The sequence below is a fragment of the Somniosus microcephalus genome, chromosome 2 (genome assembly GCF_052327205.1).
Source record: "Somniosus microcephalus isolate GS21.2 chromosome 2, FLI_Smic_1.0, whole genome shotgun sequence".
NCBI lineage: Eukaryota > Metazoa > Chordata > Chondrichthyes > Squaliformes > Somniosidae > Somniosus > Somniosus microcephalus.
In genome coordinates, this window is record NC_140988.1 from 95,163,847 (window position 1) to 95,186,211 (window position 22,365).

The window sequence follows — 22,365 nt, forward strand, 5'->3', positions numbered from 1 at the left end:
AGTAAATCACAGATGTAATTGGTTACTGCAGACTTTGTTATTAATAAAGTTTTACTATCATGGGCCGGATTTGCCAAAAAAATTAACAGCGTGTGAACGAAGCACAACTTTATTAATGCGCAAATAGGCCAGCATCTTGTGGCAAGGGAGAGATACCCTGTGAATTGCGAATCACCACATGTTGCTGGATGATTTGTGCCGCTTAGGCATTAGCTTCGTGATAACAGCATCATTCCCTTAACCTCCCTGTGGGTTTCATGAAGTTGCTGCATTTGCACATTAATTGCCCATTAAACTCGCATAGTTAAGTTTAGTAATTAACAGCGTAAGTACCCTTTTAACGACATGATAATTGTTAATGGCTGCTAATCAACACCTCTGGCTCAGAAAGTGAACAATTCTTTCATGTAGTGAATTGTTGTTAGAGATTTTTTTAAATGTCAAATTAATTTTTTTAACATTTTTTCTTACTTTTCCTTTGTCTCTTTTTCTCCCTCTCTCTTAATCCAATCTTTCTTTCCCTCTCTTTATTTCTCTTTCTGCACTGATTTGACATTGAATTCACTCACTCTATTTCACCCTCCTTCTCAGTCCTTCCTCTGTTTATTTCTCAATCCTTTAAACTCATTGTTTAAGGAGATACACAGTTTGTCCCATTGTTCACCATGGTCCCAGATGCCCTGTTGCCATCACCGCGCTGTTATCAGCTCATACTTCCAGCAACTTGCAGGGAAAAACATTTTTGACCTGAAGGGTGCAGGAAAAAGTCTATCTGACCGAGCACACCGTGAGATGCCCCGCTCCAGCAAATTCTGGGCCCATGTATTTTTGTATTAACTACTTTTTTTAGAAATTAACAAAGGAAGGTATTCACATGCTCATCAGTCAGTTCAATTCCCTCCTCCCCACACCCCGACTCAAATGCAAAAAAGTCACCTTACACATTCTTAGATTGCTTCTCATTAAACCAGTTCACAGTTAACATGAAATAACATCACTGTAACTATGGCTTTAATACTTTCTTGCTTAAGGAGATGTCTATATACATGTTCAGACAGCTACTGCCACATATCTGATGCTGTGCATATAGAAACTACAAGCTGCATAACTCATAAATATGAAATAAAAAAGATCTCCAAGAAGCTTTCAGTGATATGACCTCTTTCCATTTATGTTATTAATGATACAGAATGGAAGTCATGTAAATGGGTCGGTAAAATATCCATATCTCAAAAACATATTCAGTTATCCTGCATTATATCATATTTACGAGCTTTGTGGAGTGAAGCTTTTATGTGCAAATTTTCAGAAATGTAGTAAATTGTTACCTGAAACCATTTTCATTCCCCTTCAGGCAAGCACTGCTGTTACCAATACCTGTGACTCCTCCATTTACCTGCTCTGTGAGCTGCCTCAGCCCTGATCAGGAAGTACTGAAGATGATCCAGCTTATCGTGCTGCTTGTCCAGGGGTTTTTCCATCCATATGTCTGACCCAGGCCCTGCAGCCTCCCTTAAGGCATTCCAATTCAGGATCAGAGTGGTAAACTCTGTAAAGGACTTGTGATAACCCTGTTGCAGCATGTCTAAGCAGATGTTGTGTTTGTATGAATTCCTGTAACTGGAATAGGAAAAGGAGAAACATGTTCAAAGGTTTCTTCGCTTGAACTGTAATAGCTTTGTTTTTCTAACCCTTTACATGCATTGAAGGTATTAACCAGTTATACCTTTTGCAATCATTACAGAAAATTATAATTTGCTTTAGGTTGCGATTATATTCCAACTACTGGTTTGACACTGACAGGTGTAGATTGAAATGCACACCTTATGGGTCAGTTATATTGTGGGCTGCATGCCACCTGGCCTTCTGCTAAGCTCAGCCAGGAGACAGCTCCCCACTTGGTACATTTTTAATGTTTTGAAAATTATACTGCACCCAGTACAAAGCCAGAAAGGTGTGTAATTGGCCACAGTGCCCAGTGTTGAGGAGGAGAAATATTCTGCAACAGTATAACCAATTACCACTAACACATCACACTGTACCAGTAAGGCACATAATGCCTGCAGGAGCCAATACTCAAATTATCTCTTCTATCATTAGTAGTAAAATATTTTGATGACAGTACAATACATTGCTTTTACTAAATCTACTCATTTTTACAGATTTGATTCTAAGATATCTATCTGTTTTTTATCTATAATATACTAAAATCAGTATGTGGTTCACCCACTCCATTGAAAATTCCTACGGATATTTCCATGTTAAAATGCCCACACTTGTCCATTATGTTTCCCTGTGCCAACTATATAGGTGGTGCCCTAATAGGAATTTCAATAAATCTTTAATGACATATCTGTCACGGTTCTCAGTCACACCACAATGTAGTGCTATATTATTTTTCCCCCACAAATCACTCAAAATGTTATCAGAAGAAAATGTCACCTGCCATTTACTTTTTAATAACTGAAAGTTTTAATGTCCAAATGAGACTTTAACCAAAATAATAACATTTTAAAAATGACATAATCTACAACATGATTAAACTTAACCATTAAATTGCCTTTGTGTTTTTTAAGGTCTTCATTAAGCTTTTCACTTGAAGACCTCAGCCTTTCTTAACAACATTGTTATCTGCCATTTTCTTCTTAAAACTTATTATGGCCTGAACGCATGAAGATTGCAGGTCTAATTCTTTGCTATTGAAAGGGTTAAAAGCAAATCCTCTCAGTGTTTAAAATGCAGAGCAAACAAATTACTTTAGACAAAGGAAAGAGAAAGGGGTTATGTGCGAAATCACTAAGAGCTGAGGAGAAGCCAGGTGGCTAGATAAAATGTCTGCCCAGCTCAAGGACTTTATACAATGGAGCCTTACAAGAATAAGATAAGGCATAGCCACCAAGCTACACACAGCTAATGCTGAACTGTGAGAAAGATTTAATAAAATCAGCTAAACTTAAAGTAGTAACATAAAGAAACAAAATGGCTTGCGTAGATTATTAAAGAAGCCTCAGCCTAGCAAATATGGTCTGGCAGCCTGTAGAATCAGACGTCATAATTCAGGTGGCAGAGATAAGAAACAGAACAGAAAGAATGGGCTCAGTTACAAACGAGTTGTTGATACTGTAACCTATGACCTGCAGCCCAGTATTGCAGACCAAGAAGGGTCACGAGGGCCTAACCGCCAGAATCATTGCAGGGGAGGATTAATTAGCTATTGTATTGAAGGGGTTAAATTGAACCCTCTCAGAATTCGGACAGCCGAGGTGACCACTACTTAAGTGATGCCAGCAAAATTAAAGTCAGAACAAAGGAGTGGGGTCATGTGAAAGTGACTAAAAGAAACCAGATTGAGATAAGAAATATCACAATAAAAATTGACTTACGTAAAACGGCAAAACTAAACAAAGAACAATGTGAGAAGCTTCAAAAAACCAAGATAAGACGCAGTTGTGGGACCAGACAGAATATGTGCGTTTTGCGTAAGCGACAAGGAATATGCTGCTTTAGCTAAAAATTGTAGACACAGCAGAATATAGGGGTCATGGGAATTTGACCTGTAACCAAAGGCATAGTAAGATGTAACTAACCTTTACTAATACTGAAAAGAATCCATATGTGATCAGGTGATTATTGTAATACAATGTGATCAGGTGATTATTGTAATACAATGTGATTGGATGAAAATAGAATAAAAAGCTGTACCAACCAAGAGAGAACGAGAAGGTGCTCGCACAGACCGCGGGGTCTGAGACGCTTCTCCCAGAGCTCTGATAATAAACTGCATCTTTTTACTTTTACACGGTTTAGATGTGAATTTATTTTCACCACAACAAATTGGCGCTGCGAGCAGGGTACTTCGGAGCTGGAAGACCGCCTGTACCAGTGAACGGGGCGAGTAGTCAGATCTTGACCGTCCAGAAATTGGATCACTCGGAAGGGCGGTGTGACAGCGACGCAGTTCCAAAAGAATCTGGTATCCGTGACGGGTGAGAGATGCAGTTTAAATAGTGGATAAGTTTAAATAGTGGATAAGTTTAAATAGTGGTTAAGTTGATTGAAATCTGACGTGTTATTTCGGAATGTAAATGTCTCGAGGACCCATACTGAGCCACAATTGGGCCCCACGTGAAGGCCAGAGTTAGTTGGGAATCCGAGACAGACTAAAAGTCTCTCTGTTGTATTGCATGACGCGACGTATGGTAATAATGTATTAACGGCTACAAGTGAAATAATCACCTCTGACAGCGAGATAGTTACAAGTCAGGACCGTCATCACTAGTGGTGGATGATAGGTAGACCTCTGAGAACGAGTTACTAGGGAGGACCGGAACGCGGTATATTAGTATCAAAAATAATACATTATGACAGAAGGCGGAGGCCCAGATTGGGGACCGCCGGGATCATTGAGTTGGCTCTATGCTGACGATCAGAAAGGTTTGATAGATAAGATGAAAAAGGATGGATGGGATCCGTCTAAGGTACCAGTGTACCAACGAGAATGGTGGGAGACACAAAAGGGAAGTAAGACAAAGAAAGTGGGAGTTATATTGGTACACCAATTAGTAACGGTCATTCAAAAGTCCGAGGAAATTAAAATGAAAATCTACAGGAGCAGGTGACAAAATTAGAAATTTTTTTTTTGGCAAAACTAAAGGATAAACAAGGAGAAAGAAGATGGGGACACCGATGGAAAAAGAGAAACTTAAAGTTTTACTGACATGGAAGTTATTAACATTTGTGCTGAGACAAATAAAACACAAGATTTGCTGAGTGAAAGGAACCTTAAAAAAATGCTGGAATTTCAGTTTGTGTGAAAGTTTTCCTGACTATGAATGTTTAAGAAGTTACAGTATTTCTTTTGTCTGAAAGTCTGTCTTTAAAAGAAAGATTCTGTTATGTTTGTTTTAGCTCCACCCACTTCTCTGTGTTAAAAGCGTTTAAAAACTTTTGTCTTGTCTTGGATTTTGGAAGCATGTGCGAATAAGATTGTGCCCCAAGAATTGAAAAAAAACCTTTGAACTAATTTAAGTTAAGCTGGTGTGTAAAAACTGAGAAGAGCAACAAAAAGTTTGTTTAACGAAAGATTAAGTTTCAGTCTAAGATTTAACCTTGGAGTCGCGGTTGCTATGGTGAAATCTTCTAAAGCAGTTTGATTTGATAAGAAAATATGACGTAATTTACTGTTTTCTGCAAGAATGTGCTATTTTGTTTTGTTTGTTCATAGTTTTACAAAGATAAGCTTCTGCCTTAAAGTTATAGTTGCCAATGTGCTTGGAAGAAAATTAATTTGAATGTTTACAAGATCTGGATTAAATTGGAGTTATGAGGTTAATTAACCTATTAAAACCAGACTTTCATTGTGGCCACAGTGAAATTTTGGTTGGTGTAAATTTGTGTAGACCGCATTGAATAAGATAACTCCGCTCCGCAAGAACATCCGATAGTTGCAGAGTTCCTTACAAAGACTTACTTAGCTTGTGAACTTTGCTCAATCCCGTCTTTCTTCACTGTCCATATTACCTCCGTGTTCGTGTTTAGTTAAAGTGTGAAAACACAACTGTCTTTCGATCAAGAAAGTTCTTTTTTTTGATTTACGTGAATTGACGCAGTTGCGTGCATTTGATAATGTTTTGCTCCACCTTCTTAAAAACCTGCAAAGGAATTAACCCTTTCTACTGACAACTGTTTAAGTTCACCAAGCAACAACTTTAGTATGAAATCTAAAGATATTGGACATTATTAAATTTAAGTTTCTAAATTTTAAGTTATTATTTCACCACAGTGACAGAGGGAAAATTAAGATTTGATAAATTAACCCCTTGGGCTCTAAGCAGAGTCACAATGGATTCCCTTCTTTCTTTTGTTATATGGAAGTTACCTTGTAAACTAATTGCAGCACTTCTGTCTCTAATGTTAAAAACACTGTGTAAGCTACCTAGCCTGAGAATCACTTGTTTCTGAAATTGGAAATGGAAAATAAATTGATAGAGATGAAATTTAACATTGACAAAACCTGTCAGTTCAACTGTACTGCTATTTGGATTTTGGGATAATTTTGAAATGACAAAATGGACTCAGGCACTATATATTTGGTTACTTTTGGGAAAATAAAAGATCCTCTAAAAATAATGATAATAAAATGTGTTAATAACTTGGATCAAGTGAGAATGTTTGATCTATGTTTTCTATCTTAAATATTGTACTGGACAGTAAAGTTTTTCCAGGACTCATGAATGAGATATGAATGGTAATTAAAGGAAAGTGATTGAGAGTGTAAGATTGAAACAGGAGAATTACACTACTGAATGAGAACTTGCAAAATGCTCTCAGGCAGTTTAAAAGAGCAGAAACAAAACTGAAAAAAAAATCAGTCTGAACTCGATGATCTGAAACAAGAAGAAAATAATTTGAACGACTGCTTACTAAATCTCTAGGTAGATTGCCAGATCAAGGAAGAACTGGTTTCAGACTTGGAGAATAAATTAATGAAGTCAAAGCAGAATGAAAATTCTCTTGCCTCCCTTCTAGCTGAGAAGGAAGATGCTTTACTTGAAAAAGTTGACAGGTTAAAGCAGTTTTCGGAAAACATTGAGAAAAGTCAGGCAACAATAGAGACCGTGGAAAAAGAAAAGTTGAATCTTGAGAATAACTTTAAGCTTTTAGAGAGCCTAATAGCTGAGAAAACTGCATTAGTGAAAGCACAACTACAGGAAAGAGCACTTCAGGAGAAAGAAATGGAAGAGATTAATGTAGGGCTAGTTACTGCTAAAAATCAGCTTGAAATCAAGCAGGCTGAAGTGGCCAGATTACAGGCAGAGGGCCAAGAGCTCAGGTCAAAGCTTAAATAGCAGCAAGTAAGACCTTGAAGAAGTATTCAGCCAGTAGACGACTACAATCTTTCGATGATACCTGAAAGCCCGAGAAAGGCTTGTATTGGATGGCATGGGTGGCATGATATTGAGCTACCGGTATGAGTGTGCAAATGTGATTTGTTACGTATGAAGTAATTACCATCCAGGAATGTATGGTGAATTTGCACTGAAGAACGGGTCTCAGACATGCTCAGTTACTTGACAACAGCAAAACATGAAATGGTTAATGTGGCTCAGGAGAGCGAGACAACTTTTAAAGCATTGACACATACTCCATCGAGAAACTATCTAATTGATGAAACAATCAGAATAGAGTTAAACACACTGGTACCTGCTAGAGGGATTGAAATTGAAGTTGAAGTGGAGAGTTACATGGAATCTGGATTGGGACAATTGAGGGCCAAGGAGAAATCATGTTTCGTAAGAATTATCCACAAGACTATCTACTTCATTATAATCTCCTTAACAACCACTTGCATTTATAGAGCACCTTTAATATAGTAGAAACATTCAAAGGCGCTTCACAAGAGTGTTATCAGACAGAATTTTACACTGAGCCACGTAAAGAGATATTAGGATAGGTGACCAAAAGCTTTGTGAAAGAGGTAGGTTTTAAGGAGCGACTTAAAGGAGGAAATAGAGGTAGCGAGGCGGAGAAGTTTAGAGAGGGAATTCTAGAGCTTAGAACCTAGGCAGCCAATGGTGGAGCGATTGAAATCAGAGATGCACAAGAGGCCAGAATTGGAGGAGCACAGAGATCTCGGAGAGTTGTAGGGCTGGAGGAGGTTACAGAGATAGGGAGGGGAGAGGCAGTGGAGGGACTTGAACACACAGAGCAGAATTTTAAAATCGAGACGTTGTCAGACTGGGAACCAATGTAGGTCAGGGAGCACAGGGGTGATGGGTGAACAGGATTTTGTGCGAGTTAGGATACCGGCAGCAGAGTTTTGGATAAACTCAGGTTTACTGAGGAAGGAAGGTGGGAGCCCAGTCAGGAGAGCATTGGAATAGTTGAGTCTGGAGGTGCCAAAGGCATGGATGAGGGTTTCAGCAGCAGAGGAGCTGAGGCAAGGGGGGAGATGGGCGATATTACAGAGGTGGAAGTAGGCGGACTTGGTGATGGAGAGGATATGGATCAGAAGCGCAGCTCAAGGTCAAATAGGATGCCAAGATTGCGAACAGTCTGGTTCAGCCTCAGACAGTGGCAAGGGAGGGGATGGAGTCAGTGTCGAGGGAAGGAATTTTTAGGCGGGACTGAAGACAATGGAACATAGGAACAGGAGTAGGCCATTCAGTCCCTGTAGTCTGTTCCGCCATTCAATTAGATCATGGCTGATCTGTACTGTAGCTACATATATCCTTCTTGGTTTCGTAACCCTTAATACCCTTGCCTAACAAAAAGCTATTCATCTAATTTTTGAAAATTTCAGTTATCTCGCCTCAACAGATTTTTGAGGCAGAGTATTCCAGATTTTCACTACCTTTTGTGTGAAGAAGTGCTTTCGGACATTGTTGTGTCTGTGTATAATAAGACACAGACTGCAGGAGAACGGTACAACAGGTGTTTACTCAACGTGGCTCACACTGGAACTGATCTGTACAGATTACTACTCAGTGCTATATACAGGTGTGGTCACTGCCGGTACTGCAGTATACATGAGCTGTAAAAGATAGTTCCCCCCTTAAAGGTATAGACATTACAATTCCTCCCCTTTTAGATTAACAGTACCATAACACTCATTTAACAATTAAATATCAAACTAATTACAATTAACACTTTTAACATGCAACATTAGCTGAAAATAGTCTATTTATATATTCAGTCTTTGGGGAGGCTTCCTGATCCTTTCAAGAACCTCCGGAACTCTTCGGACACAAACTGTGGTCCGTTGTCGGAGCAAATCTGTTCTGGCAAGCCATTCCTGGCAAAAATGGTCTGTAGGACTGCAATAGTTTTCTCCGTGGTGGTGGAGGACATTTTGATGACCTCAGGCCATTTCGAGTGCGCATCCACGGCTATTAAAAACATTGAGTCCATAAATGGACCAGCAAAATCAATATGCACCCGTTGCCATGGAGATGAGGGCCACTCCCATGGGTGTAGAGGGGCCTGTGGTGGTGCATTTTGGACTTTCTGGCATCCTGAGCAGCTCTTGGTCAGGTCCTCGATTTGTTTATCGATTCCCGGCCACCACACATAAGCCCTGGCTAGGCTTTTCATTTTTACCCCTCCCAGATGACCCTCATGAAGCTCATTGAGCACTCTATCCCTTAACTTGGGTGGAATTACCACTCGGGATCCACACATCAAGGTCCCCCAGCACACTGACAGCTGTTCTCTCCTTGTCGAGAATGCTGGCAACAGTGAGTCGCCATGTGCTGGCTATCCCTTCACCGTCAAATCATATATCCGAGACAGTGTCGGGTCATTTCGGGTTTCCTTTTCGATACAAGCGTTAGTAACCGGTAGGTATTCAACTATAGTCGAATGGAATATTTCGACAGGATCCACTGCTGGTGCTTCCTCCGCAGTAGGCAGTGGCAGGCATGATAGCCCATCAGCATTTCCATGCTGTTTCGTGCCCTTATATTCAATCTCATAGTGGTGCGCCCCTAGAAAAAGTGACCATCTTTGTAGTCGTTGCGCAGTCATCACCAGACGCCCTTCTTCGGATTAAAAATGGAGACAAGAGGCTGGTAATCAGTCAGCAAGGTGAATTTCTGCCCGTGCAGATAGTGATTGAACTTTTTCACTCCCCACACTAGGCTGAGGGCCTCCCTGTCAATCTGGGCGTAGTTACGCTCAGCTGAGGTTAGTGATCGTGACGCAAAGGCTATTGGCCTCTCTGAGCCGTCCGAGAATTTGTGCGACAGCACCGCTCCAATGCTGTAGGGTGACGCATCACATGCCAACCGAATTGGTAATGCCGGGTTGTAATGGGCCAATACCTCTTTCGATGTGATTAGTGTTTGGCTCTTCTGGAAAGCTCGTCTACATTCGTCACTCCACTTCCATGGCACCCCAGTTTCCAGTAGGGTGTTCAGTGGGTGTAGTATTGTAGACAAATTTGGCAAGAACTTATGGTAGTAGTTTACCAGCCCGAGGAACGACCTCAGTTGTGACACATTTTCCGGTGCTGAAGCCTTGACTACTGCCTCAATCTTCTCTGGGGACTTATGTAACCCCTCTTTATCGATAACGTGGCCACAATATGAGATCTGTTTTCTAAAAAACTCGCATTTGGGGCGGTTAGCTCGGAGCCCATATTCCTGCAATCTAGTGAGCACCTGCTCCAGGATGACAAGGTGATCACTGTCATTTTCGTCCGTGACCAGGATGTCGTCCAAATAACACTGGGTCCCTGGGATCCCTTGCAGGACTTGTTCCATTGCCCTCTGCCAAATAGCCGGAGTTGATGCTACCCCGAATACCAGCCAGTTGTATTGGTAGAGACCTTTATGGGTGTTGATTGTGAGGTATTTTTTTTGATGCTTCTTCTACCTCCATTTGCAGATACGCCTGTGCCAGATGAATCTTAGTGAAGCGTTTCCCTCCAGATAGCGAGGCGAAAATATCTTCAATCCGCGGAAGTGGATACTGTACGGTGTGAAGGACCGGGTTCACTGTTACCTTAAAGTCCCCACAGATGCGAACCTTCCTTGGTTCCCCAGGCGTGCTGCTCAACGACTTTTTCATCACAGGGACGATGGGTGTAGCCCACTCGCTCCAGTCTACCTTGGACAGTACACCTGAACGTTCCAGACTCTCCAGCTCTGCTTCGATGGCTGGGCGGATCGCATAAGGTACCGGTCTAGCCTTAAAAAATTTTGGGCTTGCGTTTTCTTCAATTTTAATCGTCGCTGTCATGCCTTTTAGTGTTCCGAGTCCTTGCTGGAACACTTCTTTCGCGTCAGTTAGGATCTTTGACAGTCGCCCAGGTGTGACGTCGTCATCCTTTTTGTCAGCCACAGTCAGTGCCTGTATGGAATGCCAATCCAGTTGTATTTTCCGGATCCATTCACGTCCCAGTAATGGTGGTCCTCCATCTTGCAATACATACAGGTCTAGTTTTGGTGTTTCCTTACCGTTATATATAACGGTCACCCTTATTTTTCCTTTGGGGTAGACTTTTTGCCCCGTGTACATCTTCAAAATAATTTTTGTGTCTCTCAAGGGTATGTGTGAGAATAGCTGCTCGTAGTCCCGTCGGTTTATGACTGTTAGGGCTGATCCTGTGTCCAATTCCATCTTTACCTGGACTCCTGTTATCTTGAGAGTGACCCAAATGGTTCGGTGATCCTCTGTTATGATCACATTATGTAGTTTCAGACAACTCAGTTCCCTGCTTTCGGAGTCGTTATCACTCTTTTGTTCGTCTGAACTATTCTCCGTCATCTTATGTACCTTCTTGTACTTTTCTTTGGTAGGTTTCTTATTGCTGGTTTTCTTTCCCGACCTGCAGACTCGTGCTATGTGTCCTACTTTTCCACACTGTCTGCACACTTTGTCTTTGAACCAGTACTCATTCTGGTCGTGTGTTGTTCTGCTGCAGCGATAGCACTTTTCTGTTCTATATGACATTTCGTTTGTGCCATATTCTTGCGGTCTCTGTTGTATCTCTGCAGCGCCCCGTGCTGCTGCTTCATATGATACCGCAATGCTGAAAGCCTTTTCCAGCGTAAGGTCCTTTTCAGATAAAAGCCGTTTCTGGGTTCCTTCACTTTGAAGCCCACACACAAACTTGTCCCTTAAGCTATCTGCCAGTCCCGCTCCAAACTGGCAGTGTTTCGATAGTTTGCGCAGTTCTGTTAAATAATCAGCATTGCTTTCATCCTTATGCTGGTTCCGTTTGTGAAACTTGAATCTTTCTGCTATTAGCAGCGGTGTGGGGTTTAAATGTTCCTGTAGTATCGTTACTATGTCTTCAAAACTCTTTTCCATTGGCTTCGTTGGGGTTACTAGATTTCGTAATAAACCATACGTCTTTGCACCCATTAAATTTAACAATACCGACGCTTTCTTGTCATCTGACACCTCATTTGCCTTGCAGTATACCTCTATTCGTTCGACATATGTAGTCCAATCTTTGACTTCATTGTCAAATGCGGTGATACTGCCACTCTTAGGCATTTTGGGTGTGGTTTAAAATGGCGTCTCCCAATTGCTTAAAATGGCGTCTCCCGCGCTTTCCTTCCTCCCCCGCTGCTGCCAACGCCGCTCCCGGCGGTTCTTGTGGCAATGGCGGCGCCCTGTAGGTTTCGCGCGCTTCTCCTGCGCTGCTGCCAACGCCGCTCTCGGCGGTCCTCGTGGCAATGGCGGCGCCTCGCGGGTTTCTGCGCGACTCTCTCTCCCTCTCTTCGACGCTGCTCAGCCCCTGAACACCGGCTGCGCCCTGTGCGCTCTGCCCTCTCTCTCTCTCTCCCCCGTCGACACTGCTCGGCCCTTTGCTGTGCCGCTCGGTCGGGCTCTAGCCCGCCGCTGTCTGGGAAGGGTCTGCGCACTACCTGTTGCCAGCCCGTTTCGCTGGACCACCTCGACTGGAAAGCCAAGCCTGGCTCTCGACAGCCTCCCCCGCAATTCTCGAGTCTCTGCTGGATGACTGGGCGGTTGCCCATGGTCGACGCCCGAGTCTCTGGCCTTGACCTCCAATCCACTGATCTCCAGGAACGAATCCCCGGGAGGTGATGCAGAGTTGCAGGTAGGTTCGAACTTGCCTTGTCGCCAATGTTGTGTCTGTGTATAATAAGACACAGACTGCAGGAGAACAGTACAACAGGTGTTTACTCAACGTGGCTCACACTGGAACTGATCTGTACAGATTACTACTCAGTGCTATATACAGGTGTGGTCACTGCCGGTACTGCAGTATACATGAGCTGTAAAAGATAGTTCCCCCCTTAAATGTATATACATTACAGACATCACCTCTGAACAGCCTAGCTCTATTTTTAAGGTTATGCCCCCTTGTTCTGGAATCCCCCACCAGACAAAATAGTTTCTCTTCATTTACCCTATCAAATCCTTTAATCATCTTAAACACCTCAATTATTTCACCACTTAATCTCCTATATTCAAGGGAATATAAACCTAGTCTATGCAACCAGTCCTCATAATTTAACCCTTTTAGCCCCGGTATCATTCTGGTGAATCTGCACTGCACCCCCTCCAAGGCCAATATGTCCTTCCTGAGGTGCGGTGCCCAGAACTGAACACAGTACACCACATGCAGTCTAACCAGAGCTCTGTATAGCTGTAACATCACTTCCACCCCTTTGTATTCCAAAGGTCAACATTCCATTAGATTTTTAATTATTTTTCATACTTATCCACTAGCATTTAGTGATTTCTGTACTTGGACCCCTAAATCTCTCTGCTCGTCCACAGTTCCTAGCTTCTCACCATTTAGAAAATACTCTGATCTATCTTTCTTAAGTCCAAAGTGGATGACTTAACACTTTCCCACAATGAACTCCATCTGCCACAGTTTTGCCCACTCACTTAATCTATCAATGTCCCTTTGCAACTTTCTGCTCCCATCTATACTATCTACTGCGGTATCTTGAGGTGGCCATAGATGGAGACGGACACAGGTTAACTCCGTAACATGGTTTAATCAACACTTGCACATAAAAGCTTCTGCCATGAGGCAGCAAAAACAAAGAGTACAACCAGTACAGACCAGACTTAACTCAGGAGACCAATTGCCACAGCACCACCTGGTGGATCAGGTTACTCATAACCTCCCAGGTTACTACACTCCTCCGCCCTTAAGATTGCCGTATGCAATTCTTAAACAATAACCCTTACTAGGTACTCCGTTTTAATTAACCAGTATGCTCTAACCATGGTTAACCCCTGACTAATTTAACAGGTTTGTATAAGTCTTTCTGGTTGCTTGCGAATCCTTTGTGAACGTCTTAATTCCATTTGTGCTGGACTCTCAGATTCACTCGCACTTGAGATTGGAGTAGTCTCTGATGTTGGTTTTATTCTGTCCCGCTGTGGCCTGGCAGTACCAGTGTCCACTGGCACCTTATAAGCCATGCTGGGTCCTGGAACAGCCTCCTCTACTGCCCTTTGTTCCATCTGAGGCAGTTCCCCCTGCTGCCGGCTGAAAAGCTGATCCACATGCCGACAAACCCCTCGACCATCCCCTAGTAACACGGAGTACGACACAGGTCCTGTAATGTCCTGGATTAGTCTTGGTATCCATTTAGGTCCATAGCCGAAGTTCTGGGTGTACACAGAGTCCCCTACGGTGAAATGGCGAGCTTTAGTATGTTTGTCATGGTACGCTTTTTGGTCTGTTTGTTTTGTCTCAACCTTGCTTTTGAGATCTGGGTGTATCAGGTCTAACGTGCACCGCAACTTTCTCCCCATCATCAACTCAGCCGGTGAAAGCCCCGTGGTAGCTTGGGGTGTTATACGATAACTAAACAAGGCTCTATTGAGCTTGGTCTCCAGGGTGTCACCTGAGCTCTTCCTCATGAGCTCCTTAAAAATCTGCACGGCTCGCTCGGCTAACCCATTTGAGGCTGGGTGATATGGAGCCGAGGTGACATGTGTGATTCCATTCCTTACCATGAATTCTTTGCTCCCTTCACTAACAAAACACTGTGCATTGTCGGATACAATCATTTCTGGAATACCATGCATGCTGAAGCTGTTCCTGAGACAATCCAGTGTGGCATCAGTCGTTGCAGAGCTCACTGGATAAACGTCGATCCACTTTGAGTGAGCGTCTACCAGCACCAAAAACATTTTGCCCATAAAAGGTCCCGCATAGTCTATGTGAATTCTCCTCCAGGGTTTGCTGGGCCACTCCCAGGGATGTAGTGGTGCCCTGGCAGGTGCTTTCCTCTGTTCCTGACATATAGTGCATGACTTTACCTTTGACTCAATTTCAGCATCCAAGTTAGGCCACCACAGGTAGCTCCTAGCCAGTCCTTTCATTCTAGTCATTCCTGGGTGCGATTGATGCAACTGTTCCATCAAAGTAGAGCGTCCCCGCTCTGGGACTATGATGCGTGCGCCCCATAGCACACATCCATCTTGGATACTGAGCTCGTGCTGTCTCTGTCTGTACAGCGCGAACTCTGGTCCCTCACGGTGATCTGGCCAGCCTTTCAACACATACTCACGGACCCTTGACAGAACGGGGTCCTTGGCTGTCCAGCCCTGGATTTGCGCTGAAGTCATCAGGGGACTAATCTCCTGATCCAGCATCAGGACATGCTCCTCAGGAGAAGTACTGCGAGGAGTTTGAGAGGGGCAGGCGGCTGAGAGCATCAGCGTTCCCGTTTTCCTTGCCGGCTCTGTACGTGATCACATATTCATAGGCTCTTAGTATTACTGCCCATCTCATTATTCTCTGTGATGCCATTTGAGGCACCGCTTTCATCTCATTCAGTAAGCTAATAAGAGGCTTGTGGTCAGTACTGATTACAAACTTCCTCCCATATATGTACTTATGGAATTTCTTTACTCCAAATATAATGGCTAACCCCTCTTTATCAAGCTGTGAATAGTTCTTTTCCGCAGCTGTGAGCGTGCGTGAAACAAACCCGATGGGCCTTTCCGCTCCAACTGGCATGCGGTGGGCCAACACTGCCCCCACTCCATAAGGTGATGCGTCGCAGGACATTATCAGCTCCTTCTTCTCGTCGTAATGCACTAACACCCTGCTGGACTGAAGTAGCTCCTTTGACTGCTGAAACGCTTTCGCTTGCTCTGGCCCCCAACACCATGGCTGCTCCTTTCTCAGCAGTTTGTGCAGGGGTGGCAGCAGCATCAATAAGTTTGGAAGAAACCGGTTATAATAATTCAGGAGCCCTAGATAGGCTTTCAGTTCAGTCACTGAGGCGGGTGCAGGTGCATCCTGCACTGCCCGCACTTTCCCTGGTAATGGATGGAGGCCTGTGGCATCCGCCCGATGTCCCAGGAATGTAACTTCCTTCTCCATGAAACTACACTTACTTCGTTTCAGGCGTAGCCCCGCCTCTTCCAGCCGCTGTAGCACTTTGGCCAGTGTTTTTACGTGATCCTGATCGTCACTTCCTGTTAGCAGAATATCATCTAAGTACACGGCCACCTTTGGAATGCCCTGCAGAATGCCCTCCATAGTCCGTTGGAATATTGCTGGGCTAGAACTGACACCAAATGGTAACCTGGCATACGTGAACAGCCCCTTGTGCGTGTTCACCGTGACAAACTTTTTTGATTCTTCATCTAGCAATATCTGCTGATACGCATGACTCATGTCCAGTTTGCTGAATCTTTCTCCCCCAGCGAGCGATGTTAACATGTCCTCCATTCTCGGAATGGGTTACTGTTCCAGTGATGATACTCTGTTCACTGTTAACTTATAGTCACCACACACCCTTACGTTACCGTCGGGCTTCAATACCGGGACAATTGGTGCCGCCCAGTCTGAAAATTTCACTGGTTCTATTACTTTGTCCTTTAGCAGGCGATCTAGTTCCGCCTCAACCTTGGTTTTCATTGCAAAAGGTACCGACCTTGGTTTAAAGAAACGAGGCGTGGCATCACTGGCTACATTAATCTTGGCTGTGGCTCCCCTTAAGGTGCCCAGTTCGTCCTTGAACACTAACTCATGCTTCATCAGCACTTCTTGCAGTGCCTCTGTACTGTCCTCCATTTTATTCATTGCCTGCCAGTCCACACTCAACTCACTGATCCACCCTCGCCCTAACAGGTTTGGCCCTGACCCTGCTACCACTACCACCGTAAGCTCTTTGGTGACTCCTTTGTGTTCCACTTGTACTTCGGCCGCCCCCAAAATGTCCACCTTCTGTCCTGTGTAGGTTTTGAGACTAATGGGGCACGTACCTAGCTCTGGTACTTTTGCTTCCCCCCATAGCTTGGCATACTCAGTCTGCGACATTATGGTTACACTACATCCGGTGTCAATCTCAAACTTTACTTGACCTCCGTTCACTATCAAATACTGAGTGAGAGGGGGTACGTTGGGCCTTGAAGTGTCTATACTGTATATAGTGAAAACCTCCTCACTAGACTCTTCCTCCTCTTGTATGTAATTTGCCCGCTTTGTGTACTTCTCCCTCCCCCCCTTTAGCATGCTTTGCCCCTTTAGCACTGCTTCTCTCACTCGCTGCCCTTTTACAGACTTTCTTTAAGTGCCCTATTTTTCCACAATTGTGGCACTTTGCCTTTGCAAACCTGCAGTCCTTTGCATAATGGCTCGTCCCACCACATCGGTAGCAATCCCCAACCCCGACTGGTGGACTTTTCGCACCAGCTTCCATCTTGAAAACAGCTCCTCCCACTGGTTTACTCCATTTCTCCTTGCTCATACTGTTTAAGTCCTTAATGTCCTTGTTAGCCGTCTCCATGGCTTGTGCTTTTTTAAGTGCCGTCTCAAACGTTAATCTTTCTTCTGACAGCAACCTTTGCTGTATACTGTCGTCATTAACTCTGCATACTAGTCTGTCCCTTAACATGACTGTGAGCGTATTTCCAAAATTACAGTCCTGTGCGAGCTTTCGAACCTCCTCCATATACTCAGTAACGCTTTCTTCCGGCCTCCTAATCCTCGAATTGAATTTCCATCTCTGTACTATTTCACTAGGTTTCGGATTGAAATGATTCTTTAGTAGACTCACCAACTCGTCAAGATTTTTCTCCTGGCCGCTCCGGGCTCAGCAGATTCCTCATCCGTGTATAGGTTTACGCTCCCACACAACTCAGTAAAATGGCCCTTTTCTTTTCAGCACTGTCCACCTCGTTTGCCATAAAGAAATGGCTCAGTATTTCACAATACTCCTCCCAAGACTGCGACTTGCTGTCAAAAGGTGCCATGGAGCCTACCGTTCCTGCCATCCTTGGAGTCCGGTCACTTCAGCCAAAAAATCAAACTCCGTTTTGACTCCCGCGGCCTAGCCTCGTGCTTTTCCGACTAGTTTGCTAACCAACCCGAGCACCTCTTCCGAATACTCCATAACTATGACTGATCCACCAAAACTTTTCCGTCCTTTATTCTCGTCGCCATATGTGGTATCTTGAGGTGGCCATAGATGGAGACGGACACAGGTTAACTCCGTAACATGGTTTAATCAACACTTGCACATAAAAGCTTCTGCCATGAGGCAGCAAAAACAAAGAGTACAACCAGTACAGACCAGACTTAACTCAGGAGACCAATTGCCACAGCACCACCTGGTGGATCAGGTTACTCATAACCTCCCAGGTTACTACATCTACTGTGACCTAACTTAGTGTCGTCAGCAAACTTATATATACGGCTCTCTATTCCTTCATCTAAGTCATTTATAAATATAGTGAAACGGTACAGCTCCAGTACATATCCCTGGCGGGCACCACTAGTCACTTCCTGCCAAATTGAGAACATACCCATTATCCCTACTCTCGGTCTCCCATTATCCCTACTCTCTGTCTCCCATTATCCCTACTCTCTGTCTCCCATTATCCCTACTCTCTGTCTCCTATCTCCTAACCAATTCCCTATACAAGCCAATAGGTTGCCTCCAATTGCTCTCATTTTTGGTAACAGTCTCTTATGTGGAACATTGTTGAAAATCTTCTGGAAGTCCATATAAATAACATCGATAGACACTACCTTAGCTACCACATTTGTTACCTCCTCAAAAAATTCAACAAGATTTGTTAAACATGATTCACCCTTTACAAATCCATGCTGGCTCTTTGATCAGCTCATATTTATCCAATGCTCAGTCAATCTGTCCATAATGACTTTGGTCTATCCAATATTTTAATGGGAGGAAATTTCTGCTCATCCAATATTGGATGTCAAACAAGTAATGTGACAAATTAGAGACAGTGGAGGGGTCGAGAGAGGTGGTGGTGAGTTAGAGCTGGGTGCCGTCAGCAAAGGGAGCCTCCGGAGCTAGCACCAAGGTTTTACTTGGTGGACATAACACCCCTCTCCCCACCCCGGAACCAGCATGTTACTCTTGATTGTCCAGCCCAAAGGGCAAGCTTGGGCACCCAGAATGTACCTCTAGTGGCATGGGTGCCAGCCCATCCACTCAAATGAGGTGACCTGTCACTATCCCTGCGCACTCTGGCAGCGTCAGCACCAGATCTGATCCTGGCATAATTAGTGGTCTGTGGGTTTTCTGGGCTGAAATATTTCCCCTCATTTTTCAGTTTATTTAATAAAAGACGCAAGTTGAATTTTGAACATAGAAAGTCTATAATTATCTCACCTGTGCCTTGTTGACAGTTACTAAATGTAAGCATTCGAATTCCTGACGTGAGACAGAGAAACACACAGAGAGAAAAAGAGGCACAAAACTAGAGATAGAAATAGACAGACTGACTATTTTTCCTCATCTTACCTTGAGTTCCTTTTCTTGAAAAAAACAAGTTCATTGAATTTTGAAGGCAAACAAAGCCACTATGACGGACAGGAGGGGTGAACAGGTTAAAGATGGGCCATTTGGTCTCTCATCACTCATCCTTGGGGTGGAGAGAGTGGGAGTGACAGGGAGTGGATGGAGCATTAAGGATGAGGTGAGTGACTGCGGAGTGAGGGGAAGGATAGAATATGGGAGTTGAGTGGGTAGTTCAAAAGGGAAGAGGTAGGAATAGCATTGGGAAGAGTAAGGGTCATGATGGGAGAGAGGGGGTGGTAGGAAGGGGAGAGGATACTGGGAGACAAAACGGTAAGGGAAACAATGGGTTGGGGGAAGCATGAGTGATGGGGAGGGGATAGGATGGAAGCAGCTGAGGGCCACATTTTATCCTGCATACTCCACCAGAAGTAACAGTCATCAGCAGTCAGTGGCTCTATTCCCCGCTGCACTATGCCACGCCACCCAACAGTAAAGAAGAGCGCGAAAAAAGGACAGAGAGAGAAACAGAGATAAGATTATTTTATATTAAATTTCAAAAATCCATGACCAGCCTTACATAAACAGATTTCAAAGACATCTTATTTCAGGGGTCAAAATGAAGACTGGATCATTAGGCCTACCCAGTACAATTAGTAATGGGCCAGTGATAATGTGGTTGAGGTGATAGGTAAAAGAATGTGTTCTAGTGCAAGGTCAGTGTGAGCTATATGCAAGAACCTTGTGCAGGATTTTAACAAAATGCTTTCACCAAACCCTAAATATCTGCAGCTATTCCAGTATACTCCCAGGGGTTGGCGGGGTGCTACTGGGAGCACTTGTAAGTTGTTTCGGGGGCGGGGAAACGACGACCCTGGTAGATCACTCAATGGCTGTACTCTCTGACATCTTCAGCAAGCAGGCTTCCTAGGTGACCCCTAATGGCACAGTCACAGGCGCTAGCCATTGGCTGGCAAAAAAGGAACCCTCCTAATCCTTGCATGTCCGGTGGGGTCAGTGGCAGAGGTGTCTGTCGGACACATCTCAGCAATTACAATGGGGTATGCCTCTTCATAGATTTTTGAGAGACTGTGGGGTGAATTTTCCATCTGAGCGGACTTCTAGCGGACGTCCAGCTGCTGACCGGCATAACGTGTCGGCCAGATGGCAGATAGTAGCGCCCGGAAGCCCTATCCATTTTGCGGGCCGGTGCTGATTTGCATCAAGATAGTGGTCTGCGTCCGGAGTTCAATCGGGCGGTCCGGCAAGCCTCTACACCCAAAGAAGGTAGGTCCGTGGGGGGGGGGAAGGAAGAGACAATGTCTGGAGCAAAGGAACTGGAGTGGCAGCAGCCCAGGCTGCAGTTGTGAAGACTGAAGGAGCACACTAACTCCTACTGGCCCAGGGAACTTATCTTCGGGATGCTCTTCGGTCGGGCTGCCAGGTGATACTGATCGGAGCATGTACGACGCACGCCGTGGCCAGTTCAGTCCAAAAATGGCAATCCGGGGTCCCCTTGATGTAATAGGACCCAGATCTCCATTTTAAATTAGCTTTCCACCTGACTCCGGGGGGACTCCTCAGCTGCCCAGTAGTAGGCCCTGGTGAACACTACCGTGGGCACAGCTATGGTGTCAATGGGGCGGTAAGTCATTGCACACCATTTTTGGGTGCTACTACCCCATTTCCACTGGGCAGAAGGTCTGAGAATTCAGCCCTGTGTTTCTAAGGTGCAATAAGGATATATTTATGTTGTGCTATATATGTTGGTGGAGAAGTGTTACCACTAAATTCTAATAAATCTATCGTACTATTTGAGCAGGAAGAATATAGCTTCCTATCTGCATATTTTATTATCGGGCTTCCCACCTTAAATTTTATCTGATTGGATCACTATACCCTCTCTTGGCTGTGGATCGAGCAGATTAGCTCTTTTTCTATGACTATCTCACATTTATAGTGGCTTCACTGCCCTGTCTATAAACTATTAGATAAGTATGGCAAGATATCTAGATATTTTCACACCCTATGGCCTTTGCACCTCTTTCCTTATTTTGGGATCATCCCAATATTTCACCCTCAGTAGCCTTTTGCCGATTTTGTGTCAGTCTTGGCTCAGTGGCAACACTCTTGCCTCTAAGCCAGAAATTTGTGGGTTCTAGTCCCACTCCAGAGACTTGAGCACATAATCCAGGCTGATACTTCAGTGTAGTATTGAGGAAATACTGAGTTAAGTAGTCCTTCCAGCATTACTATTTAAGATCCAGGAGCTCAAAATCCTGAGCATGGGGTTGCATCATCACCATTAGCTAGGTGGGCATTGCAGCATTTCTTCTGCGCGGACATCACAGAAAGAGGTGGGACTAGTGGGATGACATCATACATTAGAATTCTTCTCAGTACCATCTCATTTGCCTCCACCATTATGTATGCCTGCATGATGCAGGCTTATTTACTTGCTAGAAGCTGATCCTGGCAGAAGTGGGGATGGAGAAATTTGCAAAGGTTAGAGAAACCAGCAAATTCAAATTAGGAGGCTTTTTCAAATGTTTTCCAATCTTCAGCCGGTACAGCGGCAACCCATTTATGCTGCGGCAAAGTACTGCAATGACATCTCCGCCCCCCCCCCCCCCCACCCCACCTCCCCAAGGCAACACCTCAGTTGTGCAAAAAATGATGCAGGCACCTGCCCAAATTATGCTAATGCACCATGACTTGGGATACAATCTGTGGCAAGGGGGCACAATGGGGCAGATGCAAATTGCCAAAAATGCTCCAAAGAAATTTTGGGGCTCATATTTAGCTATGAAATATTGCAGTTCAATGCAGATTCCATCACTGTCAAATATTTGAATATTCAGCGAGCCATCTCCCCCTTGACACTGGAACCCTCAGAAAAAAGGTGCTTTGCAATGGTTGAACAGTTATTTATTGCTTGTCAAACAACAGATATTGCAATCTGTAATCTCTGGGGGCACCTGCTGGAAATTTAGAACAATTGCAGTGACTAATTGCACATTTCCTCATGATCCTCGAGCTGCTTCACCATGCATTCGCCGAGTCGATATGGGATAATTTACATGTGGCCACCTATCGACCAGTGGTGAAAGATCCCTGAGTTTCTAGATTTGTGCCCAGG

At 44.1% G+C, this 22,365-nt stretch overlaps 1 protein-coding gene across 6 annotated transcripts in view; it reads right to left on the reverse strand.

Annotated features, from left to right (window-relative positions):
* LOC147122817 (tetratricopeptide repeat protein 29-like) overlaps nucleotides 1-22,365 on the reverse strand; it is a 547,513-nt gene that overhangs the window by 392,799 nt on the left and 132,349 nt on the right. For 5 of the 6 annotated variants that reach the window (XM_086011402.1, XM_086011395.1, XM_086011389.1 and 2 more), the window contains one exon: nucleotides 1,397-1,620. In XM_086011402.1, coding sequence (XP_085867528.1) covers nucleotides 1,397-1,620 — 224 coding nt within the window. Of the gene's footprint in view, nucleotides 1-1,396; nucleotides 1,621-5,470; nucleotides 5,717-22,365 lie in introns of those variants that run through there. The other variant, XM_086011420.1, reaches the window with a different exon arrangement.